This window comes from Diabrotica undecimpunctata, chromosome 8 (assembly GCF_040954645.1).
Source record: "Diabrotica undecimpunctata isolate CICGRU chromosome 8, icDiaUnde3, whole genome shotgun sequence".
Lineage (NCBI taxonomy): Eukaryota > Metazoa > Arthropoda > Insecta > Coleoptera > Chrysomelidae > Diabrotica > Diabrotica undecimpunctata.
Genome location: NC_092810.1, coordinates 126,632,057 through 126,657,974, shown reverse-complemented (window position 1 = coordinate 126,657,974; position 25,918 = coordinate 126,632,057). Strand labels below are relative to the sequence as shown.

Sequence of the window (25,918 nt, the reverse complement as noted above, 5' to 3'; positions counted from 1 at the left end):
AAAATTTGAAGTACATTTGTTGAATTGCCCCATATAGTTACATCATAGTTTAGGTGAGAGTGGAATAAAGAAAAATATGTCATTTTTAATGTTTCAAAGTTGACAACCCTTGCTAGTTGGCGAATAACAAATAATGAACTTGATAGCTTTTAAGTTGTGAGATATGAGCCGACCAGTTGAGTCGATTATCTATGGTTATTCCCAACAACAGTCTCTTTGTTAACTAGATCATTGTGTAAATTACTTGCAGACTTACTTACTCATGAGACATTTTTAAATCATTATTATTTTTTCCTGTATGGTTTTCTACGGAGATATAAATTTAGGCAGATCGTTGACATAAATAATAAACAAAAGAGATCCTAAGACCGAACCTTGTGGGACTCCATGTTTTACGGATAGAACATTGGAGAGATGACCTTTAGACACTACCGCCTGGTGTCTGCCACATAGATAAGATGTTATAAGCTTAAGAGTCCCAAAAGTAGAAACAATGCTTATGGGTCTGTAATTGCCGTAATTGTCAGTTTTTGAGGAATCACCTTTTTTGTAGATTGCTAGTTAGTTTAGTACTTCTGGAAATATTCCAATTGATAGAATTAAATTAATAAGGTGAGTGAAAGGTGTTAAAACTATTTGGTAAGTTTCTTTTACAATTTTGCTATTAATTTCGTGAACTTCCCTACAATTAGAATTACCAAGAGACTTTATTATTTGGGAGACCTCTTCTTCCAGATGGGGACGAAAAAAAAAAGGACTTGCTCGGAGAAGGATAATTTCTATAATTGACGAGGATATCGACGTTAATAGTCGGAAGAGATGTAATTATATTCTCTGCAATTGTAGTAATAAAACGCTTTAATAATAAATTGTTATAAGTTTCGGTAAGAAAGATTGTTAAAAAAACAGGATCATTATTAATATCGCAGGAAAAGTCCATATTTGTACTAGCTAGCGCACGTTTAAGCTTGTGTAAACCAGAAGAAGTAATAAACCGTTGAAATGTTTGATTAATGTCAACAACTTTATGCTCAGAGTCAATAAATAAAAATTGAACTTGATGGTCAGAAAAACAAGATTCAAATACGCCCACTCTGTAGATATTTTCAGAAAAATTTGTCATAATGTTGTCGATGCAACTACAGGACTGGGATGTGATTCTAGTATAATCGTTTATAGTTACTTCTAGACCAAAATATGTTAATAGATTTTGAATGTCAAAAAAAAAGGGTCAGATTCAATTTTAAAATTTATATTAAAATCACCAAGTATGATAAGTTTGTCTGCTTTACTAAGCAAGGATGTTATCACATTTTCAAAATTCACTAAAAGTAAGTCATAGTCACCCTGTGTTAACATATACACTATAAACTATAAACACAAATAGACAAAGAGAACCGTATTGCTGTCAGTGCTTTTCATAAGTGTGGAATAGAAAGAGCTCATATTTTTGAATTACTAAAACCGTTAAATATTGAGCATATTTTCGTGTATTGTACTGTTAAATTATTTTTGGATACAAGAGGAGTCTTCTTCTTCTTACGGTACCTATCCGTTCCGGATGTTGGCGATCAGCATAGCTCTCCTAACTTTACTTGCAGCTATTCGGAACAGTCCGGTTGTAGAAGGATTAAACCACTTCCTTAGGTTTTGAAGCCAAGATATTCTTATTCTCCCTGGTCCCCTCTTTCCAAATACCTTGCCCTGAAGAATGAGTTGCAATAAGCCATATATGTGTTCATTTCTTATAACATGTCCAAGATATTCTAATTTGCGCCCTTTGATTGTGTTAGTGATCTCGCATTCCTTGCCCATTCTACGTAGGACCCCAATATTCGTCACACGATCCACTCATGAAATTCGAGTAAGGGAGGAGTAAGTAACCGTCAAAGATCCGGCGGCCTTGCCTGGCTCGTGCGCCATACAGATTATTAACCCTGGTAAGTTAACAAAAATTCTGTCCGAAAACAAAAAATTATTTTGATATGAAATATAAATATGTTTCATTATCAAACAATTACAAAGAAATCCTCTTTACAGATAAAAAAATTAGTCTGTACAAAACTTTTAATAAACAAAACGAGATAGTTTATGCTCGGTGTGGCGAGAAGTGTCCTAGGACGGCGTCATTTCTTTACATTTTTGTGAAAAGAGCATTAAAACAGCGGCGAAAAATTATCAGCGGGACATTTTTAACAAATGTATTGGAGCTTCTATACCACACATGTTCTAAAATAGACCATGGATATCCTAACAAGAATCTGCACTTGCTCATAAGGCGAAAACAACTAAACAGTGGCTTAAAAATTATATATCTGAATTTATTAGTATTGAACATAGGCCGTCAGCAAGCCCAGACCTTAACCTACTCGACTATTAATTGTGGTTATTTTCAGAGGGCTTGGTCTGTACAAGACGTCACCATAATCAAGAGTCATTGAAACAGGCTCTGGTAGAAGTTGTGGATGATGTGCCTATGAATGTCGTCCGTACAGCGATTTATGAATGGCCTAACAGACTTCGACGCTGTATTCAGACAAATAGCGGCCATTTTGAATAATTTTTTTGTAGTTTGTGGTTCATTACGTTAGTAATAAATTGTGCAAAATATTTTAAATCAACTCAGTAGTTTAATTTTTTTTTAGATAAATACCTTGTATCAATATTTATGGCAAGACTAGGGATATTAAATATAACTTTGAAATTGTTGTACTTTCACAATGCATCACATACATCTTTATTAATATAATAAAACTATGTTACCTGTTCCAGGTCCTATACAATTTAAAATCAGGCAGAACCAAGCTAGACATATCGGTAATATTGGGATAGCCGCTTTCATGTGAGATGAATGCTCTACCAAACTCATATCTATTTTTGGACGAGTATCCTAAAATAAAATATATATAAAAAAATTCGAATAAGTATAACTGCATATTTTATCTTTTTTGATCTGTAGAATATAACAAGAAGTATACTAGGTTTCTACAGTAGATACCAAATTAATTTAGACGGTTTATGCAAGAGTGCTTGTAAAAGAATTGCGATGGTTTTGAAACTATTTTCAACATTCAAATATTCTTGCAAATAACAGTGAAGCGTTTTTATTTTTCTAGTAATAACTGCTCTTAAATTTTTATAGTGCTGTACCATGATATGCCTATATTATTTCGTAGACTGTTTCTACTACGTCTAACTACGCCGTATTTTCATTTCCCCTATAATTAATTCTGTCTGTGTTTGATCTAGTTAAAAAAGTACGTAGCACTTCTGTAACCAATTTGGTATTATAAATACAGACGCACTTTCTTTCTCGAAGTACCTGTTAAAAATACCTGTTTATAGTAACATTTAGTTTTCAGTTATCTGGCTAAAAGGTATATAATACCTAGATGCCAACATTTTAGGCATATTAGTTTTGATGTACGATAATGTAGATGTTAAGTAATTAGCTTTAACTGATAGCTCATATTACCGGTAAATTATTTTAATTTTGTCTCTCTTTTTCTGATTAAGGAAATATAGAAAAAATTATCTTTCTAGAGTTCCATTGCCGGAACTGCCTTTAGGAGCCGTATTCATTAAGGAATGAACAGATTGCTGCGATTTAATCGGTACGTCGACGACACGATTTATCTCGCAATATAAGCGACAGCGTTTTTCATCTTAGAAACATATTGCTGCGATTAGTCGCTTGAATTGAACCGACGATTACAGCAGAGTCTGGAATGGATTCGTCAGAATCGGAGGAAGATTTCATCTTGCTGGTTGCTTTAGCAGACGAGGAGGGTCTTCTTCTTCTTCTGGTTCCTATCCGTTTCGGATGTTGCAAATCATATTGGCAATCATGACCTTGCTCGCTGCGGCTCGAAACAGCTCCGTTGAGGTTTTCTTAAACCATGTTCTTAACTTCCGCAGCCATGATATTTTCCTTCTACCGGGTCCTCGCTTACCTTTGACTTTACCTTGCAATATAGACTGCAGCAGGGAGTAACGGTGCTGAATTCTCATAACGTGTCCCAGATATTGTAATTTTATGCGTTTGATCGTAAACACAATCTCTGGTTCCTTCTTCTTTTTATTGTGACTTTTGAAAATGGTGCTCATTTTGTTAAAGACCGTTCTTGCCTTTCCTATGCATCACTTTATTTCCTGTACATTGCTCCACTGTTCGTTTATAATAGTTCCCAGGTAGCAATACTGTTTTACTCGCTCTATCTGCGTCCCATTAATGTATAGATGAGCACCATTTATATTCTCCTTGCTGATAATCATTTGTTTCGTTTTGTGGGTATTAATGTTTAGTCCGTTCTGTTGACTGTACTCGTTTATTCTGTCCATTAGCCTCTGAAGTCCCTCTAAACTATCTGCTATCACCATGGTGTCGTCGGCATATCTAACATTGTTTACTCTTTCACCATTTAGAAGGAGTCTATTCCGTAAAGAGCCTCGTTAAAAATTTTCTCTGAGTACATATTAAATATCAACGGCAATAGGATACATCCCTGTCTAACTCCACGTAGTATTTTTATGTGATCTGTTTCTTCTCCGTTAATTTTCATGTATGCGGTCTGATTTCAGTATAGTTTTGAAATTAATCTGAGGTCTTTGTCATCCAGGTCTGCTTATCATCTTTTGATGTTGAACTCTGTCAAATGCCTTTTCATAGTGGATCAAGCACGCGTATACGTCGCAGTTAACGTCCCTGCTTCTTTGAATCAGTACCTGTACTCCGAAAAGTGCCTCTCTGGTACCCACTGCGTTAATGAAGCCGAACTGTCTGTCCGATATTTGTTCCTCGCACTTCTTATAAATTCTTCCATGTATGACTCTAAAAAAAAGTTTCAACATGTGGCTCATTAGGCTGATTGTTCGATATTCTTTGCACTTTTTAGCCCCCTGTTTTTTAGGTATCGCTATGAATTCTGATTCTAGCCATTTATCAGGGATGATTCCTGTATTGTATATTTTATTGAAAACAGCCGTGATCCAATTTATTCCTTCTTCCTCCAAGAGTTTTAAAAATTCAGCTTCGATATTATCAGGCCCTACAGCTTTCCTGCTTTTTCTGCCCGAGAAGGGTCAAAGGTAAAATATATAAATATGTATTAAAATTAAAGATTGTCTTATCATGTATTCACTAGGTATCTGGAAATATTATACCAAATATCTGTTTTCATATAATGGGCAAGTTTTGATATCTATTAATATTTTTTATAGAAAAAGAAAAATTGACTCATAAGATAATTTTAGAAAGACAACAAAAAGAAGAATTTCATACGTTAATGCCACAACTTCGATATGATGAAAATCTGTTTTATAAATACTTCAGAATGAAAATTGCTTGTTTTGATAAAATTTTAAACTTAATAAGGGAAAATATTTCTAAGCTTCATAGCAATTTTCGTGAACCTATTTCAGCGGAAGAAAGACTAGCCATTACTGTAAGGTAAATCAATCATCACTCATTGTATTTTTATTTATGTATTATTTTAGATATCAACATTATAAAGGAGTATACACTCGTAAAAAGGTGGCTGCTGAAGCCGGAAATGATTGTTTGTAATCTGCACTAGTGGTACTTGGATTATGTTCAAGTGGAATGGTTCCTTGGTCTGACCAAATAAGTGGACTTTTATAGAAGTTCGAATCAGAGATGCAACTATTGGAAGTTGATAGTTGAGAACGCTGGTGTAGTTGAATTATGTGCTGCTGCTCTTCATAGTGCAATACCTCGTGCTGTGCAATTATTTGAGCAATTTTTAGTTTGGTTTCAGCCTGACGTTTTCCATAAAATGGTTTTATCAAGCCTCCATAAGATAGAAACAATAAATCTGTTGAGTCTTTTGCTGTTTTTTTTTCTGCTTTCAAAATATGTAATAATAGAGTAAACTTAAGTTGTAGTTTTTATATTTTGTAAATCTCTCACTTTTCGTTTTTTTGGTTCTAGTTCTACAATCGGCGTGGTGATATCAGCACAAGTAGTAGACTCTTTATTTTTTGTAGGTACCGGTACTTCAGATAGATCACCAAGTTCATTCTCTTCGTTACCAGAAACATCTAGACCATCATCTTTCTCAATGTGGGAGTGTGCTATGCACACTCCCACACTTCTCAATGTGTGGGTTCTCGTTAATGGCCATGGCCATTCGTCTCGCAAAAATTTGGCATTGCGATGTTGTCGTCAACGCACCGATTAATTATCCTTTATCACGTCATCTCCTCTCAGAGTCGTAGTAGTAGTAGTATGAAATGTGAAGACACTTTACGTTAGATTTTTAAGGTTAAATTAGAGATATATGTATATAATTCATTTTATGAGTAAAACTTTCTTTTTTTTTATTTAATTTAAAGTTACATATGATCAGTCAGTTCATTTATGCATTGTGTATATTACGTGTATAATATGGAACAGAAAGCTTTGTCTGTTCTATATTATATTGCTTTTTATAAATTCTTTTCGGTATGATATATATTTTTAATGTTAAAAGAAACTGTTCACGGACTGAATTCTTAAGTTACTTACCTCTGGTGGTGGAGCTGTAGTTGGAGTCAAACTTTTCTTTTTGCTTATTATTGAATCTTTTCGATCAGGAATTTCAACAGTTTTCTTTTTTCGGCATAAATTCAAACAAAATATTGTTGCCAAAAAGCTTGTACAACACTGTTTGGAGCACTTGCTTCTAAAAAATAAATTTTGTTAGAAACCATAAGCAGTAAAACGGAGAAGAGTTTTTTTTTCTATTTACAATATTTTATGTTATTATATTTCTTTCTATTTTCCACATTCGTTTTATTGCATTTCTTTAAAAATTGGGTAGGGTTAGCAATGTTTTAAAGGACGGATTTTTGTTAGTTTTTACAAGGATAATATATGTAGTACAAACTTTAAAACTAGTACTCCTGTAGCTTAGAACTGACATCCGATGTAAGAGCTCGTGAAAAATAAATACATTTTCGTAAATGCAATTATAAACCTTAAAATATTGAATTTTTTATTGAACTGTGAGTAGTATTTTCTCGCAATAAAAAGATACCATGATTTAAACAAAACTATTATTTATCTAGAAGAAATTTTGTTCAATATGCATGATATTGCCAAATACGGTTTGGCTGACAGAACGGATAATAAAAAATATGCTTTAAATACCCGGTATTTGGTATAAAAAAGCATTATTGTTCTTCATGCTGGAAGCAAAATTGGACTTTTAACTATTGACAGAAACACAAAGATACCTGCTATGAAATATACCTATATAAAAACCAATAATCATTAAGGAACATTTTCGAAGAAGATATCATTTCTGAATATTAAATAGAAACAACATAAATGAAATTAGGGGAGGCCTATATTCAACTTTGTACGCAGAAGGCTAGATGATGATGATAATAAATATCTTCAAAGCCTACTATTTAACAACTTTCACAAAAAATTGCCGCTATATGTAAGCTTTTAAAAAGTGAAAATGTTGTTAAAAAGGTTACTTCCTTGCCATACATCACGCTATAACACCCCTTTTTCTTGCAATCCGAATGATAACTTGGCAATAGGAAGTCAGTAAAACTTAGTTTTATGAAAACATTCAAATAAGTCCTATTACTTGCAGACAAAAGCCATTATATGCCATTATGTGTATAATAACACTTATGTGATCTGAAGCCATGGGAAAAGTGAACAAGTAAATTCCTCAAATGTGTTAAATTCTGTAATTATCTACATATTAAGATGTTTTTATAAAACAATGTGAAGTTTTAAATTCCATAAAAATCAGGAAATTGGAATACTTGGGGCACATCATGAGAGGTGAAAAATACGAACTACTAAGGCATATAATGCAGGGTAAAATCAAAGGCAGAAGAAGCGTAGGAAGACGTAAAATCTCGTAAAATTGAACTATTCAGGCGCGTAACCAACAAAATTATAATTGCCAGAATGATTTTCAATCTCCGATAGGAGCGGAACTTGAAGAAGAAGATAAAAAAAAACTCAACGAAAAACTTGGATATAAACATAAATATGACTCCAAGTGACTCAGAAAGCTATGGCACAGAGAATGCTTAACATTACGGGGGAAGTAGAGACAAACTTTAAACCAGATGGACTGATTACATCAAGCGAATGGCTGGTCACGAATGGATGCAAAAAACAACAAACATATATGGATACACCTAAGGGAGACTTACATCCGACGATGGATGAAATATCTGTTGATGATGATGAAACATAAATATATATGGATATAAATTATACCCAAAATCCAACGCACATAGACCAATATTTAAACAGCAACTCAACAGCAACAGCAACTTAAATTACGGAGGGACGAAGGAAAGGTTCTAGAAGAAATCAGAGAACATGGGGCTCATAATCAATGAAAACAAAACTAAATATATGCATATAAGTTGCAATAACCAAAGCAGAGACAGAATCGGAGAAAACATCACCATCGATGACTTTAACTTTGAGCGCGTCAGAGAATTTAAGTATCTTGGAACAATAATAACTAAACACAACAACGGATCACAAGAAATAAACAATAGGATACAAGCCGGCAACAGATGTCTTTATGCCCTTCAAAACTTTATAAAATTAAAACAAATAACAAGAATGTATATATGTACGTATGGTAGTAAAACGTGGATAGTAACAAACTCAAACAAAGAGCAACTACGTGTTTCGGAAAAAAAAATTCTGAGGAAGATCTTTGGCCTGTGCTTGATGGAGCAGCAGGACAATATAGAATAAGAACTAAGAGCTCGAAGAATTATATTCAGATGCTAGCATAATAAAAGAAATAAAGTTCAGAAGACTCTAGTGGGCAGAACACCTACGAAGACATTCTGACATATGGCTGGTATGGGAAGAAGCCCCAACTGGAAGAAGAGCACGTAGATGACCTAGACTCCAGTGGCGAGATAAGATAGCAGGAGACCTTAAAGCTATGGGGTAAAGAATTGGATGGAGCTTGCTTAAGGCAGAGACAAGGGGAGGCATGTTGTCAAGTCGGAGGGTTGTAACGCTACAAAGTAAAGAGTAAGTAAGGCCTATAAACTCCGATATATTGCAGTATTAGACTCACCTAATAACAAAAGCCTACACTCCCCTATGTCCTTAGAAAGTTTTTTATCTCAGTATCTATCTATATAGTAAAAAATTTCCAATTTACTCACCTTGCTGGTTGGGATAAACTGTCTGCTCTCTCCACCCAACTATCTTTTCGTCTCCCTGTTGAAAAACATGAAGAAGAATCTCCCACTTTTTGCTTTTTACAACAGTTCAATCGCTCAAGTAGTTTTGGTTTCTGTTGAGTTTCATTTTCAATTACAATCGAAGCTTGTTGTGGTTTCCTCTTGAAGCAATTGAAGCAACCGGCATCAGTCTTAGATTTAGAAGTTTTTTTAGGACCTTTTCTGCAGCAACTGCACATTTTGGTTCGACAGTTGGTGAGGAATTTGGAGCACGCATTTTTTGGTGGTGGTTCTTTTTCTGGTTCATTTGGAGGAGTAGATTGGGCAGGAGGTAAACTGAAATCAAACAAATTCAAATAATAGAGCTTTCGTAATTTAAAATTTTCTAATGCACAATTAAGTAAAATCAAGTCTTTGTTTACTATTTTTATGATTTAACTACATTATTTTGTTTATAACGAAACTTCATAAGGAGATAATAAAAAAAATTAAGAAATATAATTCGATAAAATAAATTATTTTAGGTAAATTAATTAAAGCAAAAAAGTAGGTATCAAAAGGATTAACGTAACCAAATCATTCTTATTCTCATTGCGCCGTTTCCTTTCGAAGGTTGGCGATCCAAATGGCAATTGTAGTTTTGGAAACTGCTGCGCGAAAGATCTCTGTGGATGAGCGGTCGAACCATCTCCTCAGGTCTTTCAGCCACGAGTTCTGGCGTCTTCCTACTGATCTTTTGCCCTGTACTTTTTCTTCCAGTATAACTTGAAGTAATTCATATCTTTTGCCTCTCAACACATGACCTAAGTATTGTATTTTCCTCTCTTTGATTATTCTTAGTAATTCTTTATGTTTACACATACGACGAAGTACCTCAACATTAGTAACTCTTTGTACCCATGGAATCCTCAACATTCGTCTGTATATATACATCTCAAAGGCATCTATTCTTTTTTCTATTTCAGAGTCAACCAAATCATAAGCAAATATTTTTCGTAGCAAAAACAATAACAAATATTTACTACTAAAATACAAATTGGTCAGATATACACTGACTTACTAAATGGTCTTAATACCAATGAAAGACTACAAGGGGGAAGCTGAATAAGCTTTACCGAAGATCATACTTAATCATAACAGGAGCATTGTCGACTATACCAATCGCCTCCATGAAGGTCATAATGACCTCCTTTCATTACATATATGGATGAAGAAGGGCCGCAAGGAGACAAGGATTAAATCTAAAGAGATAATAAAAAATTACCTAGAGTTGGAAGTGATATCAGATTCGATGCAACCTAAATACAGTTTGAAGAAAAGTCGTTTACCATCGTATTTCCAAGAAGGAACGAATGGAGGCCGAATAAAATGAATTTCATAATGGCAGATGAAGTACACGGAGGGAAACCAAATCTAGACCTTAGTGAAAACTTAAGTAATCACTTCACTTTTTTTCAAGCAGAAATTTATGCTATAAAGAACCTTTAGGAACTAATAAAGAGGAGCCGCAAAGACAGATCTATAAAAATTATATGGAATAGCCAGGCGGCATTAAAGGCACTATAATCGAATCGAATTGACTTTAAGTTAGTTTAGAACGGTCTTCAGAATCTGATTAGGATCGAAAAAAGTAACCAATTAAGTTTACCTTGGGTACCTAGACATGCTGGTATTGAATGAAACAAAGAAGCAGACCTACTTGCCATGTTGCAACTGTTGCAGACCAACATTTATAGGCTAAAAAAAAAAAATAAAATAAATTACTTCAAAAATGAGATGTGGGATACAAAATGTCAGGAAATAGTCGAATTAATTTGGTGAAGAAGGTGCACAGAAGCATGGCGATTCATTAACAGAGTTAGGTCAATGAGTACTGGAAAGGTATCATTTCAAAATAAAGCAGAATAACAATGGTTACAAAACTAAAAAGTCTATTGACTAAAACAAGACCACACAATATATTCAGGGAAGAAACATTAGTTAACATTAAAGAACACGTACGAATAGACCTAGAAATGGTAAAAACAACTATTAGCTAACTAAAAAATGGAAAATAATGAGGACCAGAGCGAGTGTATGCAAAATTATTTAAAATCGGTCAGAAGAAATTACAAATCTTTAACAAATGCCTGAATAGTCAGGAAGTTCGTTATCAATGGAAAGTGGCACACATTTATTTACAAAAAGTCAACAAAGAAGAGTGTCAGAATTATAGGAGTAAATCAGTCATAAGTACAATTGGCAGATTGTTATATAGAAGGATATTGAGTGATTTAGTTTTTTTTTCGAACAGCAGACTCGATATTTAAAATTGAAAATATCACTTAACGAATACAGATATTACTCGAGGATAAACCCAATATTCATCGTACAATACATTTCAGAACGACGAGATATTCCTGACAAAATCATAAAAAAGCGTCTTCGGAATTTAAACAGAGTTTGAAAATAATAAATATAGAATACTACTAATAATTTATTAAATACTTTAGAAAAGGAAACAATAAAAAACTACATTTCTAAAAATGTAACGAGGCATATTATATACAATTATACTACAATAGAAGGAAATAAATATTATAAAAAATATGTACATTTATCTTTGTGTCTTATTACTTACTTTTTGTACATCACTTACATTTACATTTGTATTTTAGTCACCAAAATCATTGTGACACTATTTCTATCTAGTTTTTACTGCATATAAGATAATCGATTAAATAATTTCGTTTCTACGTAAATGTATAAACAATTACAGCAAGTTGCCAGAAAGTTTTGTTAAATGTCTAATAAGTTCTAAATTTAAATAATAATGAGGCAAATGTACTTCTCCATTTTAACTTTTGGGCTACGAATATGTATCGTAAAACTGATTTACTTATATAATTTATTATATTTCGTACTATTTATTAGTAAAAAGTAAATATTAACTAGGATGTCTCAAAAATTTTCTACGATAAAATATTTAAACTTCACTAATGTATATTGTAGTTCTCGGATACCCTCATATTTTTCGAAACTTATGTGTAACTTAAGTCTTCTTGTTCTTGTAACCTTGACTGACATGATGTGCACACTGGGGTTGTACACTCGCCACAAATATATCGTTTACAATAGTTGCAAATGGTTTTGGTCAACATTTGATGTGTAACATAAAGCACATCGACGACACTTTGTTTGAGCTACATATTCTGCAGCCACTAGTCCAGCTTCTTCATCGTGCTCTTACGTTGGTCTAAATCTGCTGAGCGCTTCAGAAAGAGAACGTGGTGTACCTTGTGTCATAAGACTTCTTTTTTGTAATTGTGGTAAGGCTAACTCATGGCCTAGTTTCCGAAGAAAAAGGCGACGCCGTATATTCTCCTGTCTATTTCCGATTGAAATCACTTGGGCATTAACGCCTGCAACTTTCAGCATGGAAAAAAAGATGACCATGGGCCAACGACGTCTGTTTCTAGCAACGTTATAGAAAGCACAAAGCTTATCGACAACGTCGACACCTGACTCGGTTTTATTATAATATGTGATCATGCCTGGTTTCGTAGCGTGTCCTGACGTCTGATCTATGGAATCATCGTAATGCTGAGAAGATATAACAAGAACATTTTCATTCTTTTTTGGTACGTAGGAAACAATAGTGAAGTGTTCTCCAAAACCAAACATAGTTGACTGTGGTGGTCGCCCTTTTACATTTAGCAGATCTACTGGTAGTTCCCTTTTATTTTTTTATTGTGCCAATATACGACAGTCTATTACTTTTTAATTCCTTGGTTGCTTTCCAGCATATATTTCCAGGCTATAACTATAAAAAGTAACTGCATATTGTTTGAACCTGCAACGTCCCCTTAAAGCCTCCAGTTTTGCGTCAATAGTCACACACTTTTCTAGTGAATAGCTATGTTTACAATAATGAACAAAATTGTCGAAGAGTTCACGACTCTGCGCAATGTTGTCAACAGCTTTCCTTTCAAGTCTTGTGATGCGTTCATCGAAACGCAGGCATCTCATAAGAAACTTGAACCTTCTGAGACTCATAACCAGTCGAAATATTTCCACGCCGTGTCCATCTGTACCCCAGAGATCCGCTAACATCATTTTGTTGGCGTGCAAAGTTCCTGCTATATATAAAAGGCCTATGAAAGCTTTGAGTTCTGTCATGTCCGTGTCAGTTGCATCACGTTGTCGGTCAAAGCGATCCCTTAATTCAAGTTGACTATACTGGTTTGTGAACTTGACTATTGCTTGTAGCATTTTATCATAAAATATCTGTCTCCAACATTCTATATGTAACTTAGCTAGTCGTGCTTCATGTATTACTCCTGGGGGAGACGTGTAACCAGATTATGTGGCTCAGTGCGTCGTTTCTTCGCGCGCGGTGTTTTCATCCATCTAGCGGTTTTATCTTTTCCAAAGTAAAATAAATTGTCGTGTAAATCTGGTTCTTCCTCTGTCCCACTCTCTTCAATATCAGAGTCATCCACTCTTTCAAATCTTCCACTTGGTTAGGGACATCTTCAGTTTCGTCCTCTTCTAACATACATTTTCGAAGATATTCTACATCATTCTGATTATTTAGGTTGTAAATCCGCTTTGCAGCTATTATTCTGAAAATTAAAATATAAAATAACACTAACCTATAATAAGTAGGAAAAAAATAGCTTAAAATACGACCAAAGTAAAACAACACTTACAATGTCGCAATGTATCAATATGATACAATACGCTTGTATGTAAACACACTCAATCACTAGGGCGCGGACGTTACGAATACGACTGAGCGGTAGACTAAACCGGTCTAGGAAGGTACTATGAAGGTGGGTTCTCCTTACTTTAGGGTTCAATAATAGCATTGAAAATTGGCGAGCTTGTATCATTTTGATACACATGCAACTGACGGAGGGTAAATGTCAAAATGTCGAGATGAATACAATACATAAGGCTTGCACACATACTAAGGAACATAGAAATACATGATCAGGATGTGAGAATCATTACAAGTTTGTAGTTCATTAAAGAGTCTATTTAGAAGACATAAATGAAGGCATTTCAATTACCGGGACACTGGTGAAAAATCTCAGTAGATGAAACGATACTCCTTGCGGGCAGAAGATAACGGATTAAGATTTTGGGCGATGAAACTTCTCAAAACACACAAAAATTCATGATTGCCAGTAAGTATAATATTTAAGACGAAAGAGTCTACGTTAAAAGAAAAGCTATAGAAAGTACCCAGATACAATTACCTGAGATATGAGCTAAACGAACAATGGGACCGTAACCCAAAATTAAAAAAGTGCTTGCAGTGCAGTGCAGTATGATGAAAGCAGTACTATGCAATGGAAAACTAGACATAGAAATTACGACTAGAGTATAATGATGCTACATATTCTCTATCATATTATATGGGGTTGAAGCCTGGACAATAACGGATGCAACTAAAAAAAGACTTGCTAGCTTTGATATGTGGTATTAACAAAGAATGTGGAAAATATTATGGACCCAACATGTAACAAATACGGAAACCCTCAAAAAGATGAAAAAAGAAAAAGAAAAGTTTAATACTGTAAAGAAAAAAATGAGCTACTTCGGTCACATAATAAGAAATAAAAAATAGAAGTTTATGCAATTTTTAATACAAGTCAAGGTGGAAAAAAAAGTGGATCGGGAGGACAACGCATGTCCTGGCTGAAAAATTTAAGTCATTGGAGTGGAAAAACAACAATGTAATAATTCCTTGAAGGATAAGGCACACTAAGAAGAAGAAAAAAATGTACTATAGCTCTAGCAGTTATACGGAAAAGTGTAGTAAACGCTTAGAAACGAACAAATAAGGTAAATAATAAACGAGTTATGTAAATCGTACACAGAATCTCGTGGTAAATTGTTCGTAAATAATTTACATACATTATGTTAAACTCAATGCCAAACGCGTATATAAATACAATAAACACACACGTCATTATTAGGTGAGGTTAGGTTTAAATTAAGCACCCTTCCACTCAGCCTAAGAGGTCTATGGTGGTTCATCCCTACAAAGTCTATTATGGCCTTAGGTAACACTTTTCGAAGTCGTAGGGCTTAAGTTGATATGCTCAAGTGTATCGAGCCTTATCATATCCAATCCTGGGCAATAACACAGAACATCCACAGAACACAATTCAGGTCCACATTGTGCTCCCATTTGCCGGGTATCCCCTGTTAGCATTGGAAGCTTTTATGGTAACTTCATTACACCTTTTATAATATTACTAATTAAACTCTTAATCTGTTCAATAATGGTACCTAAAGTAAAAATTAAATTAAATTAATATAAACTGTTGGAAGTGTGATCTTATGATCTTGTTAGTTCTAGGCAAATACTTATTTTTTACATAAGTTTTTTACATACTTTTTAAATTACATGTACTCGAGTGATCCTTATTTATATTGGATTAACGGTCGTACTCCTTTTTTCGATGCTATATATATATATATATATATATATATATATATATATATATATATATATATATATATATACGGAGCTTTGAGGTTTATTGGGATTTGCAGCGGTGAAATAAGTGTAATCTTTTAACTAAGTTTCAAGCTTTCGAAAATGTTTATTTTCATCATCAGGAAAAACTGAAATAAAGTGCTAATGTTAGTAAAGCATCCTCGAAACCTGTTAAGAGTGTAAAAGGTTATAAAAACTTACGTTATTGAGATTTATCTTTCGTGGATGTTCTACTCACATGTGACAATATCACGCACCACTCATTGATTGAGTCAATAATTAAATAATCTATAAATTGCATGGTGTAAAAGACCAAACTTGACAATTATTATTACTTTTAACACATAAGAAAAAGACAATTACAACGATTTAAAACGGCCACGTGTGCCGGCCAACAGTGGAGTGTTAGGTTAAGAGTAGCTGTCATTCCTACACATGGCAAATGACAGAACTTCTTCTTGTTTTCTTTGTCTTATGTAGTACTACTAATATTATACATCAAAATTTAACAAGGATTGATTTAGGTTGAAAGAACAATTTTTTAAGATGAGAATATACTAAATGAAGAAACCTGGACACTTTACAATGACTCAGATGTTGAAACATCATTGAAATGTGAATGTGTATCCAAATATAATAGGTAGGAGTAAATGGAGCTTAACTGATTAATGTCACTCCTTTTGTTCATTGCGTTTGAATTTTGAGCAATGAATGCCATTTCTAAGAAGATTCTTTTTTTGTAATTGGATTCAGTAGCTAAAACTTTGACTGATTCATAATTCATTATATGATGTTCTTTATTTACATGTTCTGCAATGGCAGATCTTTCCGGATATAGTCTGCTGTCGCTTCGATGACTGATTAAGCGACTACCTAGGCTACGAGTGGTTTGTCCCACATATACCAAATTACAATTGTTGCAAGGAATCTGGTACACTACGTTGGAACAATCTTTGATGTCACTTTTATCTTTGACTTTGGAATATATTGATCTTGCAGTTAATGAAGTTTTAAAGGGTATTTTTAAATTAGTGAAATATTTAAAAAGTTTCGTCAGTCTGGGTGTTATGCCTTTTATGTATTTTAATGAAGTATATGAGCAATTGGCATTTTGTTCTCCACTTGTGACAATAATTTGCACCTCATCATTTTGGCGTGCTATGTTCGGGGTCAAACTAAATAAGATCTTGGTGACTAGGTGTTTTGGGTATGAATTGTCAATGAAAAGGTTACAGAGAAATCTTGAATGTATTTAATAGTTATGACCCTCTATTACAGTTTACAATCGAACATGAGGATGATCTATGCTCAGTCCCCTTTCTTGATACCCGGTTCATCAGAACCCAGAACAACTCCCTGATTATCGACTGGCATAGAAAACCTCATAGTTCTGGACGCTTCCTTAACTATTGGTCATATCATAGACATTCAATTAAAATCAATTTGCTTAAGCAAATAAAAGCTAGAATCATAGCAATCAGTGATCCTTCTTTCCATCAGAAGAACCTGAAAATCCTTTCTAACCTTTTCATCGACAATTCATACCCAAACACCTAGGAGCCTTCGGAACAAATAAAATATCGATCGTGTGTTGCCTTACAGTGTATATATAGCATACCTGTCAAACTTCCGAGGATTTGTATAATAGGTAATGCAAGAAGTAAGAACAAACCACTTGCAAACAAAACAAAAATGGGTAAATACCACAGGAAAACAAACATCATGAATATTTACAAGACTGTTGAAATGACATAGTTTAAACCCATTTTATTTAAGTAAAAGTCCTTTAAATATATTCCAGGCGAATTATAAAATAATATAACATAACAATATATACATAACACAATATCCAATAACATATCAGCATTGCTTTGGATCTAAACAACACCGAAAATGTTATAATCACCAAGTATAATAAATTTAGAACTCAGAATCGTAATGTACACTAAAAACATTTGTTGTCTTTTATATCATTGTAATTTTCAAACATAATTGTGTAACATGCAAGATATAAAATAAAGTATTAATTGAAAATGGCAAGTAACCGAAACGTGCAAGTTTATATACAGTGCGATATTAATAACTGAGTATACCTTCGGGCAACTTAAATATAGACATAAATATAGAAATAAATTATACTAGAGGCCTCTCTTGGCTTAAAAATTTAACTAATAATGCGATAAATAAACAACTATTACAATTGCAGTAATATTAAAAAAAAAGTAACAAACAAAGCATGTTTTGGAAAAATATTAAAAAACAATAAGTACATGTTACATGTAGTGCTAAGCATCTGAGTGACATTTAACTACTTTATCTCCTTCGCACATAATTATATCATCTAGGATGATCTGTTGATCAATATAATTAGTATATAAATCTTATGGTCATTATAAAGTTTCGTGTTGGTAAGCACACAATTTTTTGCACGAGCGTTCATGCTTTATTCTTGGAAACGTTAGATTTGCCCTACTCTGACCTAAGCACGCTCTATATAAAATCATGAAAATGTTTTTATTCGTACCCGCCATTTCCAAGATTTCCGTAGCCATTGTATTCTTCATGCAAAGGCATAACATATATGAAAGTCATTTTCACATTGTTCTTCTTATCGTGCGCACTCGCGTTTTAATGACTAATTTCAAATTTACGTAAAACTCCTTTTGACCGGCCAATGAACCAATAAACTAAACATTTGCATCTGAAACTTTTGTAAAATATGCATTGGAATACAAATTACTGACATGAAATATTCTTAAGGCAAATATGAACATATCGTTGACTGTATTTTAAACAAAAATAAAAGTTTAAGGAATGTTTGTGAATAAAAGCATTTAAATATAGTCGTTTTGTTGATTATTCATTATTAATATAATAAAAATTAGTCAAAATTTTATCGAAATAGGTACATAGAAATTAGATGATAGATGAAGATATAAAGTGCTCAAAGGTTGCTAAAAAAGGAATATTAATACTATTGTGTAAACTTATGTAGCTTTACTTGGCTGTAAAAATTCCAATTTTTGCAAAATTGCAATAAACATCTTAGTTTAGAACAAAGACAAACAATGACTATGCTATATTTACTCTATATTTCTATATGGAACAGAAGTGTGGAGAATGAAAGTATTAAGCATGAACCGAGTTTAAGGATTAGAAATGTGAATTGATACACCGATGTTGAAGATACTTTGGTCAGTAAGAAATACAAACGAGGAAGTAGGAAAGAGTATCGATCACCAAAGATAGAGAATTCCTAGACTGTTAGTCAGCGAAAAGTCGATACCAAATAATTCTAAACTAATTCTAAACTAAACTAATTCTAAAAGATAAAATATAAGGTGGAAGCGGTGTAGGAAGAAAACAGATTTCTAAACAGGTTCTAAAAACATTCGTCAATGAACTCAGATACCAAATATATCACAGTTATTCCATGTTTCAGAAGATCAAGAAGCCTTTTCAATGGTGATTGCCAACGTCAGACAATTATAATAAATCGCTTGAATAAGAAGAGATTTCCATGTTAAAATTAACAGATCTTTTTAATTAAACGGATATGTCAACACTCAAAGAAGCATATCTAAACAAGTGAATTAAATCTTGGTGTTACAATAGAATCCTACAAATAACATAAATGACGTTTGACAGTGTCAAACGTGGAAGTAATTAAGAGGATAGAAAACGAACTAGTACCAGTACTTACTATCAAAAAAAAATAACTTGGAGCATGGAATGAGAAGGAAAAAGCACATTATTTCAAACTTATTATACAAAGAAATATTCGAGGAAGGCAAAATGAAGAAAAACGAAAAATATCCTGACTTCGGAACATGAGGAAATGATTCGGGTGCAAGTTTAGAGCGTTAATGAACAAGGTCCAAAGAGTCTTAATGGTTCCAAGTTTCAATCGATAGAAGATAGAACTTGTGGTGGTTTAGCGGTCACCGATATTGAACCTAACCGAAGATATAACTTGAAGAAGAAGTTGTGCAGAAAATCAAGAATTTAGAACCACATTATCTACCTGCGAAAACTCGAAACAGAAGTGAAAGATCAAGTAAATAGAGCAAACAGAGCCGCAATTTGCCTTAATGAAACAATATGGAGAAATTAAAATATCGAGAAAGAATTGAAAGTCAGAATTTACAAAAAAGTCATCAGACTAATAATGACAAATGTGACAGAAACACGACCTGACACAGAGAGGACAAAAATAATGTTAGAAACAGCAGAGATCAAAACAATTAAAAAAAGGTGTTAAAATACTATGGGACAGAGCTAGAAGTACATATATACGACGTAGATGCAAGGTGGAGAACATCAAGGACTCGGTAAGAAATAGAAGAGTAGATCATATAAGTCAAATGACAAAAAATAGGGTAGTAAAGACGGCAAAAGATGGTTTCCCAATAGGAAGACAATCAGTAGAAAGACCACGAAAACGATGGAACGACAACTTACTGGAGGCACATTGAAAAACAGACAGAGTCATGTTTACATCAAAAGAAGAAAATAAAGAAGAAGAAGAGGTTAACCATAACAGAAAAAAAGTATCCAAGTGACGTTATCAAAATTTTGCGCAACATCTTCTTTATGTACCATGTCCTTTCAGAACGTTGGTTACTATCATAGCTACCTTAATTTTATTTACTGTCACCCTAACTGAAGTTTTGAACCTTCTCCATCCAAGAAACTTTTAAAATTCTTCCGTAGCACCACATTTTGATAGCTTCAAGGCGATTTAGATCACGTGTATTCACAGTCCAAGACTTAATACCATAAAGTAGGCGGCTTTCTTCTTAAAGCGGCTCTGGCTTGATCAATTTTGGATCTAATTTCACCGCAAATCTCTGCGCTACAATTTAACTGATATGCAAGGTAAACAATTGGATCGACTTGCTTAAGTTTGGTACTATTTACATATATAGACACCTGCCTCGCTACAGTTCTCAACGATACTGTCAAGTAATGATTATTGATGACTCAAATTATTGATGACTTCACCGTTCACAATTATTCCTTCATGTTTTTTAAAAAGTGTATTTCTGAAAATTTTTTCGGGGTCAGTTTGTTGAGCAACATGGGCTACGAATATTAAGAAATTATTAAAGAACTTAACACCAGTTTTATTCGGAATATATGATCGACTGCTTTCTGTGAGCCAATGCCGATGGTGTCATTCGCATAGTAGAAAATAAAAGTGAACTTAAATGTGTATGAAAATATCATGAGACAATTTCAATATGAACATCTCAATAAAAAATGCAATTTATGAACATTTCTATATAACAAATAAGATGCTATCTAGAAATAGACAAAACAAAGCAGCAAGTGTTAAGATTTAATCACTCGCAAATTTAAAAAAATTTTGGCTAAAAAAAACATAGTGAGAATGATCATAATAAAAATATCACAGAAATATCAAGGGAGTAACACTTACAAGGAGTAAAAAAACAAAACCACTACCAGGTAAAGAAGAAAAACACCGAAAAATAGTAAAGAATGTTTGATCTGAACGTTACAAGAAATATCAGAGACACGGAATGAACCCTATGAAAAATAAGAAAGCTCCAGTTAAAGACGAAATGATAAGTATGGAGAAAACACATAAAAATGTTGGAAATTATTTTAAATAAGTGCATGGAAATAAATAAAGTGCCCACAGCTTGCATTTGTAATACTGATAATTAAAAAGAGAAATTAATATAAATTAAAAAACTATAGCCCCAGTAGCCTCTTGTCAGTCTTTTATAAGCTAAAGGTTAATTACACTGCGACTAATAACAAATTAAAGAGTTATCAGTCTCGGGAACCGGCAGAATTTATAAAAGGTTATAGAACCGAGATCATATAAAAATAATAAAGCACCTGGACCAGATCAAATCCCTGCTGAGTTACTTAAACGTTTGGAGAAAAAAAAAACATTACATACTTAACCACTTTTTTTAACAAAATTTACAACGAAGGAAAAATACCAGATGATCGGTTAAAGTCACTGTTTATAACATTACCAAAGAGAAGCAGACCCTCCAGATACAGAGATTTTAAACTAATCAGTTTTATGAGCTACGCACTTAAAGATACTTTTACGAGTTATCCAATACCGAGTCCAAGGGGGGGCAACAAAAGGGCTCCTGCAGGGTTGTTCCACATATCCAACCCCATTCAAAATATACTTAGAGAAAGCCTTGACTACATGGAAAAGAAAATGTGAAGGCATGGGAGTACCGGTACGAAACAAATACCTATATACGTTAAGCTTTGCAGACGATCAAATAGTGATTGCAGAAGACCAAAAAGACCTCAGTTAAAGATAGTTCAAACACTCCTGACCATGGAGCTGAGCGAAGGCGGAGTCAAATTCACGTGAAGGCAAAAAGGTTCTATTGTAGGTGGAATGATACAGTGCATAGTACAATGCGTTTCGCATGGAAGTGGGGACTAAACCAAATTTCGTCTACTGCGCCGTGGTCAAGAGTGCTTGCACTATCTCTACATGATGAAGAAACTACAAGAAGAATATACCAAGGCTGACCTAGATATTAACCTCGCGAAAACAGAGTACAATCAAAGGAAAGAATAAATTCAAATACTTGGTGTTTATAACCCGAAAAAGGCAACAACAGAGGAAGAAATTAAGCAAAGATTACAGATTTATAAAACAGTAGTGCGTAAGTATTATGACATATGGGGCTGAAAATTGAATTATAAACAAGAAAAACATAAAAAAGATAGTAAGATAGATGCTGCAGAGTAACAAGAATATATAGGAGAAGTAATGACGAAATAAAGCAAAGAACTTCAATAGAAACAGACATACTAACATATATAGAACAAAAAAGACTAAAGTGGTATGGACATGTAAGAAGAACTAGCGACAGCAGATGGATAAAGAGAATAACTGAATGGAGCCCCATAGAAAGGAGGAAAAGAGGACGACCCCGAAGATCCTGGACTAACGAAGTAGACGACGCTATGAGTACGAGAGATCTATACGATGGAGAATGGGACAACAGAGAGAGATGGAAACGGTTGAGCGAGGGAAGGTAGTAAATACTATAGAATCCCTGAATATATATACAATACCGAGTATTTCTTTTGTGCGAAAGTAGAATGGGTAATAAGAAATTTGGATTTAAAAATGGTCTAGAAACCAGAGAGGCGCTATTTTGTATGTGCGTTCTCTTATAAAAAAGCTGTGAGTTCTAAAAGAACGCGTCTGTTTGTTGCATAGACTTCGATAAGGCATTCGACCGAGTACAATACGATACAATTTTGGTCAGCAGGACTTGACCACTACGATATAAAACTGCTAACATACTTATAGTTCAATCAAGTAGCCTTTATCCAAATTGGAGATAGTCGAACGGAAAAACTACCCATCAAACGTGGAGTACAGTAGGGTTGTATTTTGTTATTTAGTCTTTTTATTCTGTACGCTGAAGAAATATTTAGGGAGGGCTTTGGGAGACAGACAAGAGGGAGTAAGACTAGGTGAGAAGTAATCAACAAAAGAAGATACGCTGGCGATACAGCCGTTCCTGCAGAAAATTTACAAGATCTTCAGTCATTAGTAAATCTAGTCAGTGAAGCAAGTTATTGAAAAGGACATAAAATTATCGTTTCAAAGACAAAGTGGAAGGTGGTTGGAAAGATTAAAAAAGAGCAAGGTCTGCTTTCGCTTAATGGAGAGGAAATAAAATGCGTAAACTATTTTAAATTCATTGACAGCTGATTAAAATGTAAATTGTGACTCTGATGATGAGATAATAACCAGGATCGAAATATCACTGGCTTTTATGACCTGAAAATCAGTTTTATGCAAGAGAAACCTGTCGATGCATATTCGCAAAAAGGGCCTGAAATATTATGTGTGGTCTATCCTATTATATAGTATTCAAATTGTGGTGCCGTCTATGGATTCTGAAAGTATTATGGGTTTCGATACTTCCAATGAAGATGTTCTTAAAATGATGAATTCTGAACGTCTGATTATAAACATCATAAAGAGGAGAAAAATAGAATACTTCGGCCATATAATTCGAGTACTCAAATACCATTTACTTTGCCTTATAATACAAGGAAAAGTGGAGGGAAAGAGATGGATTGGTCGAAAAAAACTTTAATGGCTGCGCAATATAGAATGGTTTAGTACCACAGTAGAATAATTAGTTCACGCAGCAGCCGATAGAGAAAGGTTTCAGGAGATTGTAAACATGATGACAGTCAACGTCTGAATACGGACACGGCACCTAAAGAAGAAGAAGAAGATCATATAAACGTAATAAGAACACTAATTGAAAAATTAAACGAGTACAACACTCTAAAGATCTATGGTAGATCAATAGAAGGCATTTGACTACATATAAAATTGAGCAATCCTCAATGCCTTAAGCAACAATAGAGGTAACGAGCGTTATACAAAAATCATTATCAAAAATTATATATACGACAGACCAACATCAGACGTAAAAACAGAAGAAACAACAGAAATAATAAAATTAGAGAGAAGGGTTAGAAAACGAGACTCTATCTCACTCAAGCTTTTTACTTTAGTCCTAGAAGATATGTTTCGAACTTTAGAATTAAAAAATAAAGGACTGACGATAGACAGCAAAAAACTGAAGCACCTGAGATTTGCTGATAAAATGTTATTTGACGTAGATATAAAATCCAAAGAACTAGGACTAAAAATAAAACTAGTAAAAACTAAATATCCAACGAATGAGTCTTTAGATATTTCATAATTTGTTCCTTAGCATGGGCAGTATTTGGAAGATTACAAACAGTCTTAAAATGAAACTTAAAATGCTTTAAATGAAAAAACCTTCAACCAGTATGTATTACTGGTCCTAAGAGATAAAACTGAAACATAGGCACTGGTCCTAAGATATATAACAACATCATAGTGCACAAACTTCAAATGACTAAGCTATGTAATGGAGAATGCTCAACAATAAGCTCAGCCATTGCACAACTAATGAGTGAATAAGAAGACTATCAAAAGAAGCAAATGTAATCCAAAGGTTTGTTATGTTAAAATGGAACTGGATAGGATATATGGAATGGATGACAAACGTTGGACGAAACGGATTGTTACATGGAGACCAAGGGCAAATATGAGAAGAAGAAGCAGACCTCAAACTAGATGAATTAATGACATCAAAAAAACATATGGTAGCAAATGGATGCAAAAGCAACGAACATAAATGAATGAACACACCCAAGTTACGCTTACATCTGAGGATGGATGGAATAGCTGTTAAGGATAATGACCACTTTGTGATGAAGTAAGACGTTATAATATTAAATAAGAACTAAAATTAAAGGATGAGAAGAAATACGTTATATCACTAATCGATTTTGAACGAATCATATTAGGAATATGCAAAAAAACAGATAACCAAAATGGGGTGAAGTTTAGAAATAAAACAGACAGAAACCAATAGGCAGACTATGGCAGATATGGTACAGGACATATATATTAGCGTTAACACAAACAGTTCAAAAGAAAAATAAGCCCTATGGCCCTAATGAAATAAGAACAAAAAGAAACGAAGAAGTACATCGTTATTAATAAGCTACTTATTAAAAGGTGATTTATAGTTTGAAGAATACCATTATTTGAAATGGTGCTTGCTGCCCTTAACAGCTAATTTGATCTAAACTTTGTGAAAATTTTGAAAACAAATTAATAAGCAATATTTAATCTAGTACTTAATTATCTTCCTATTGATTTTATCTATTTAACTATATGTACTATTTGCCTTATAATAATATTAATGTTCTAAGAATTTCTTTCTAACCTAATAGATGTACTTAAGATTCACAATTTAAGTTAGTATTTATCTATTTACTATTTATATTGTAGTCAAAAACATTACCATGCAGCAAATTATACACTATATTCTTTTTACAAGATCTACTTTACCGAGTAAAACCTAATCAAAAGAAAATTGTGACACTACATTTTTTTCTGTAGAGGTTGTAAAAATACTCAACATGACTGACATCTACCGGCTTCTAGTAACAAAATGATCAAATAGTGAGATGCAAAGATCTAAAAGCAACATAGAACTAAAAAATCACATCTATTAAAACAACATGAAAAGGATGTTAATACCATTTATATTTGTCGATAACGCTCACTGAAATAAGGGTCATTTTTATATCTTAAGAGGTTTTTAAACACTAAGCACACGTTTGGTTAATGATTTAAATGATAATTTTTGATGA

At 33.5% G+C, this 25,918-nt stretch overlaps 1 protein-coding gene across 1 annotated transcript in view; it reads right to left on the bottom strand.

The window, feature by feature from the left end:
- The window catches only part of stum (mechanosensory transduction mediator stumble), a 189,509-nt gene that overhangs the window by 15,119 nt on the left and 148,472 nt on the right, over positions 1 to 25,918 (bottom strand). The window contains exons 5-7 of the mRNA XM_072540973.1: positions 9,172 to 9,525; positions 6,527 to 6,683; positions 2,764 to 2,890 (exon numbers count right to left, since the gene is read on the bottom strand). Coding sequence (XP_072397074.1) covers positions 2,764 to 2,890; positions 6,527 to 6,683; positions 9,172 to 9,525 — 638 coding nt within the window. The remainder of the gene's footprint in view (positions 1 to 2,763; positions 2,891 to 6,526; positions 6,684 to 9,171; positions 9,526 to 25,918) is intronic.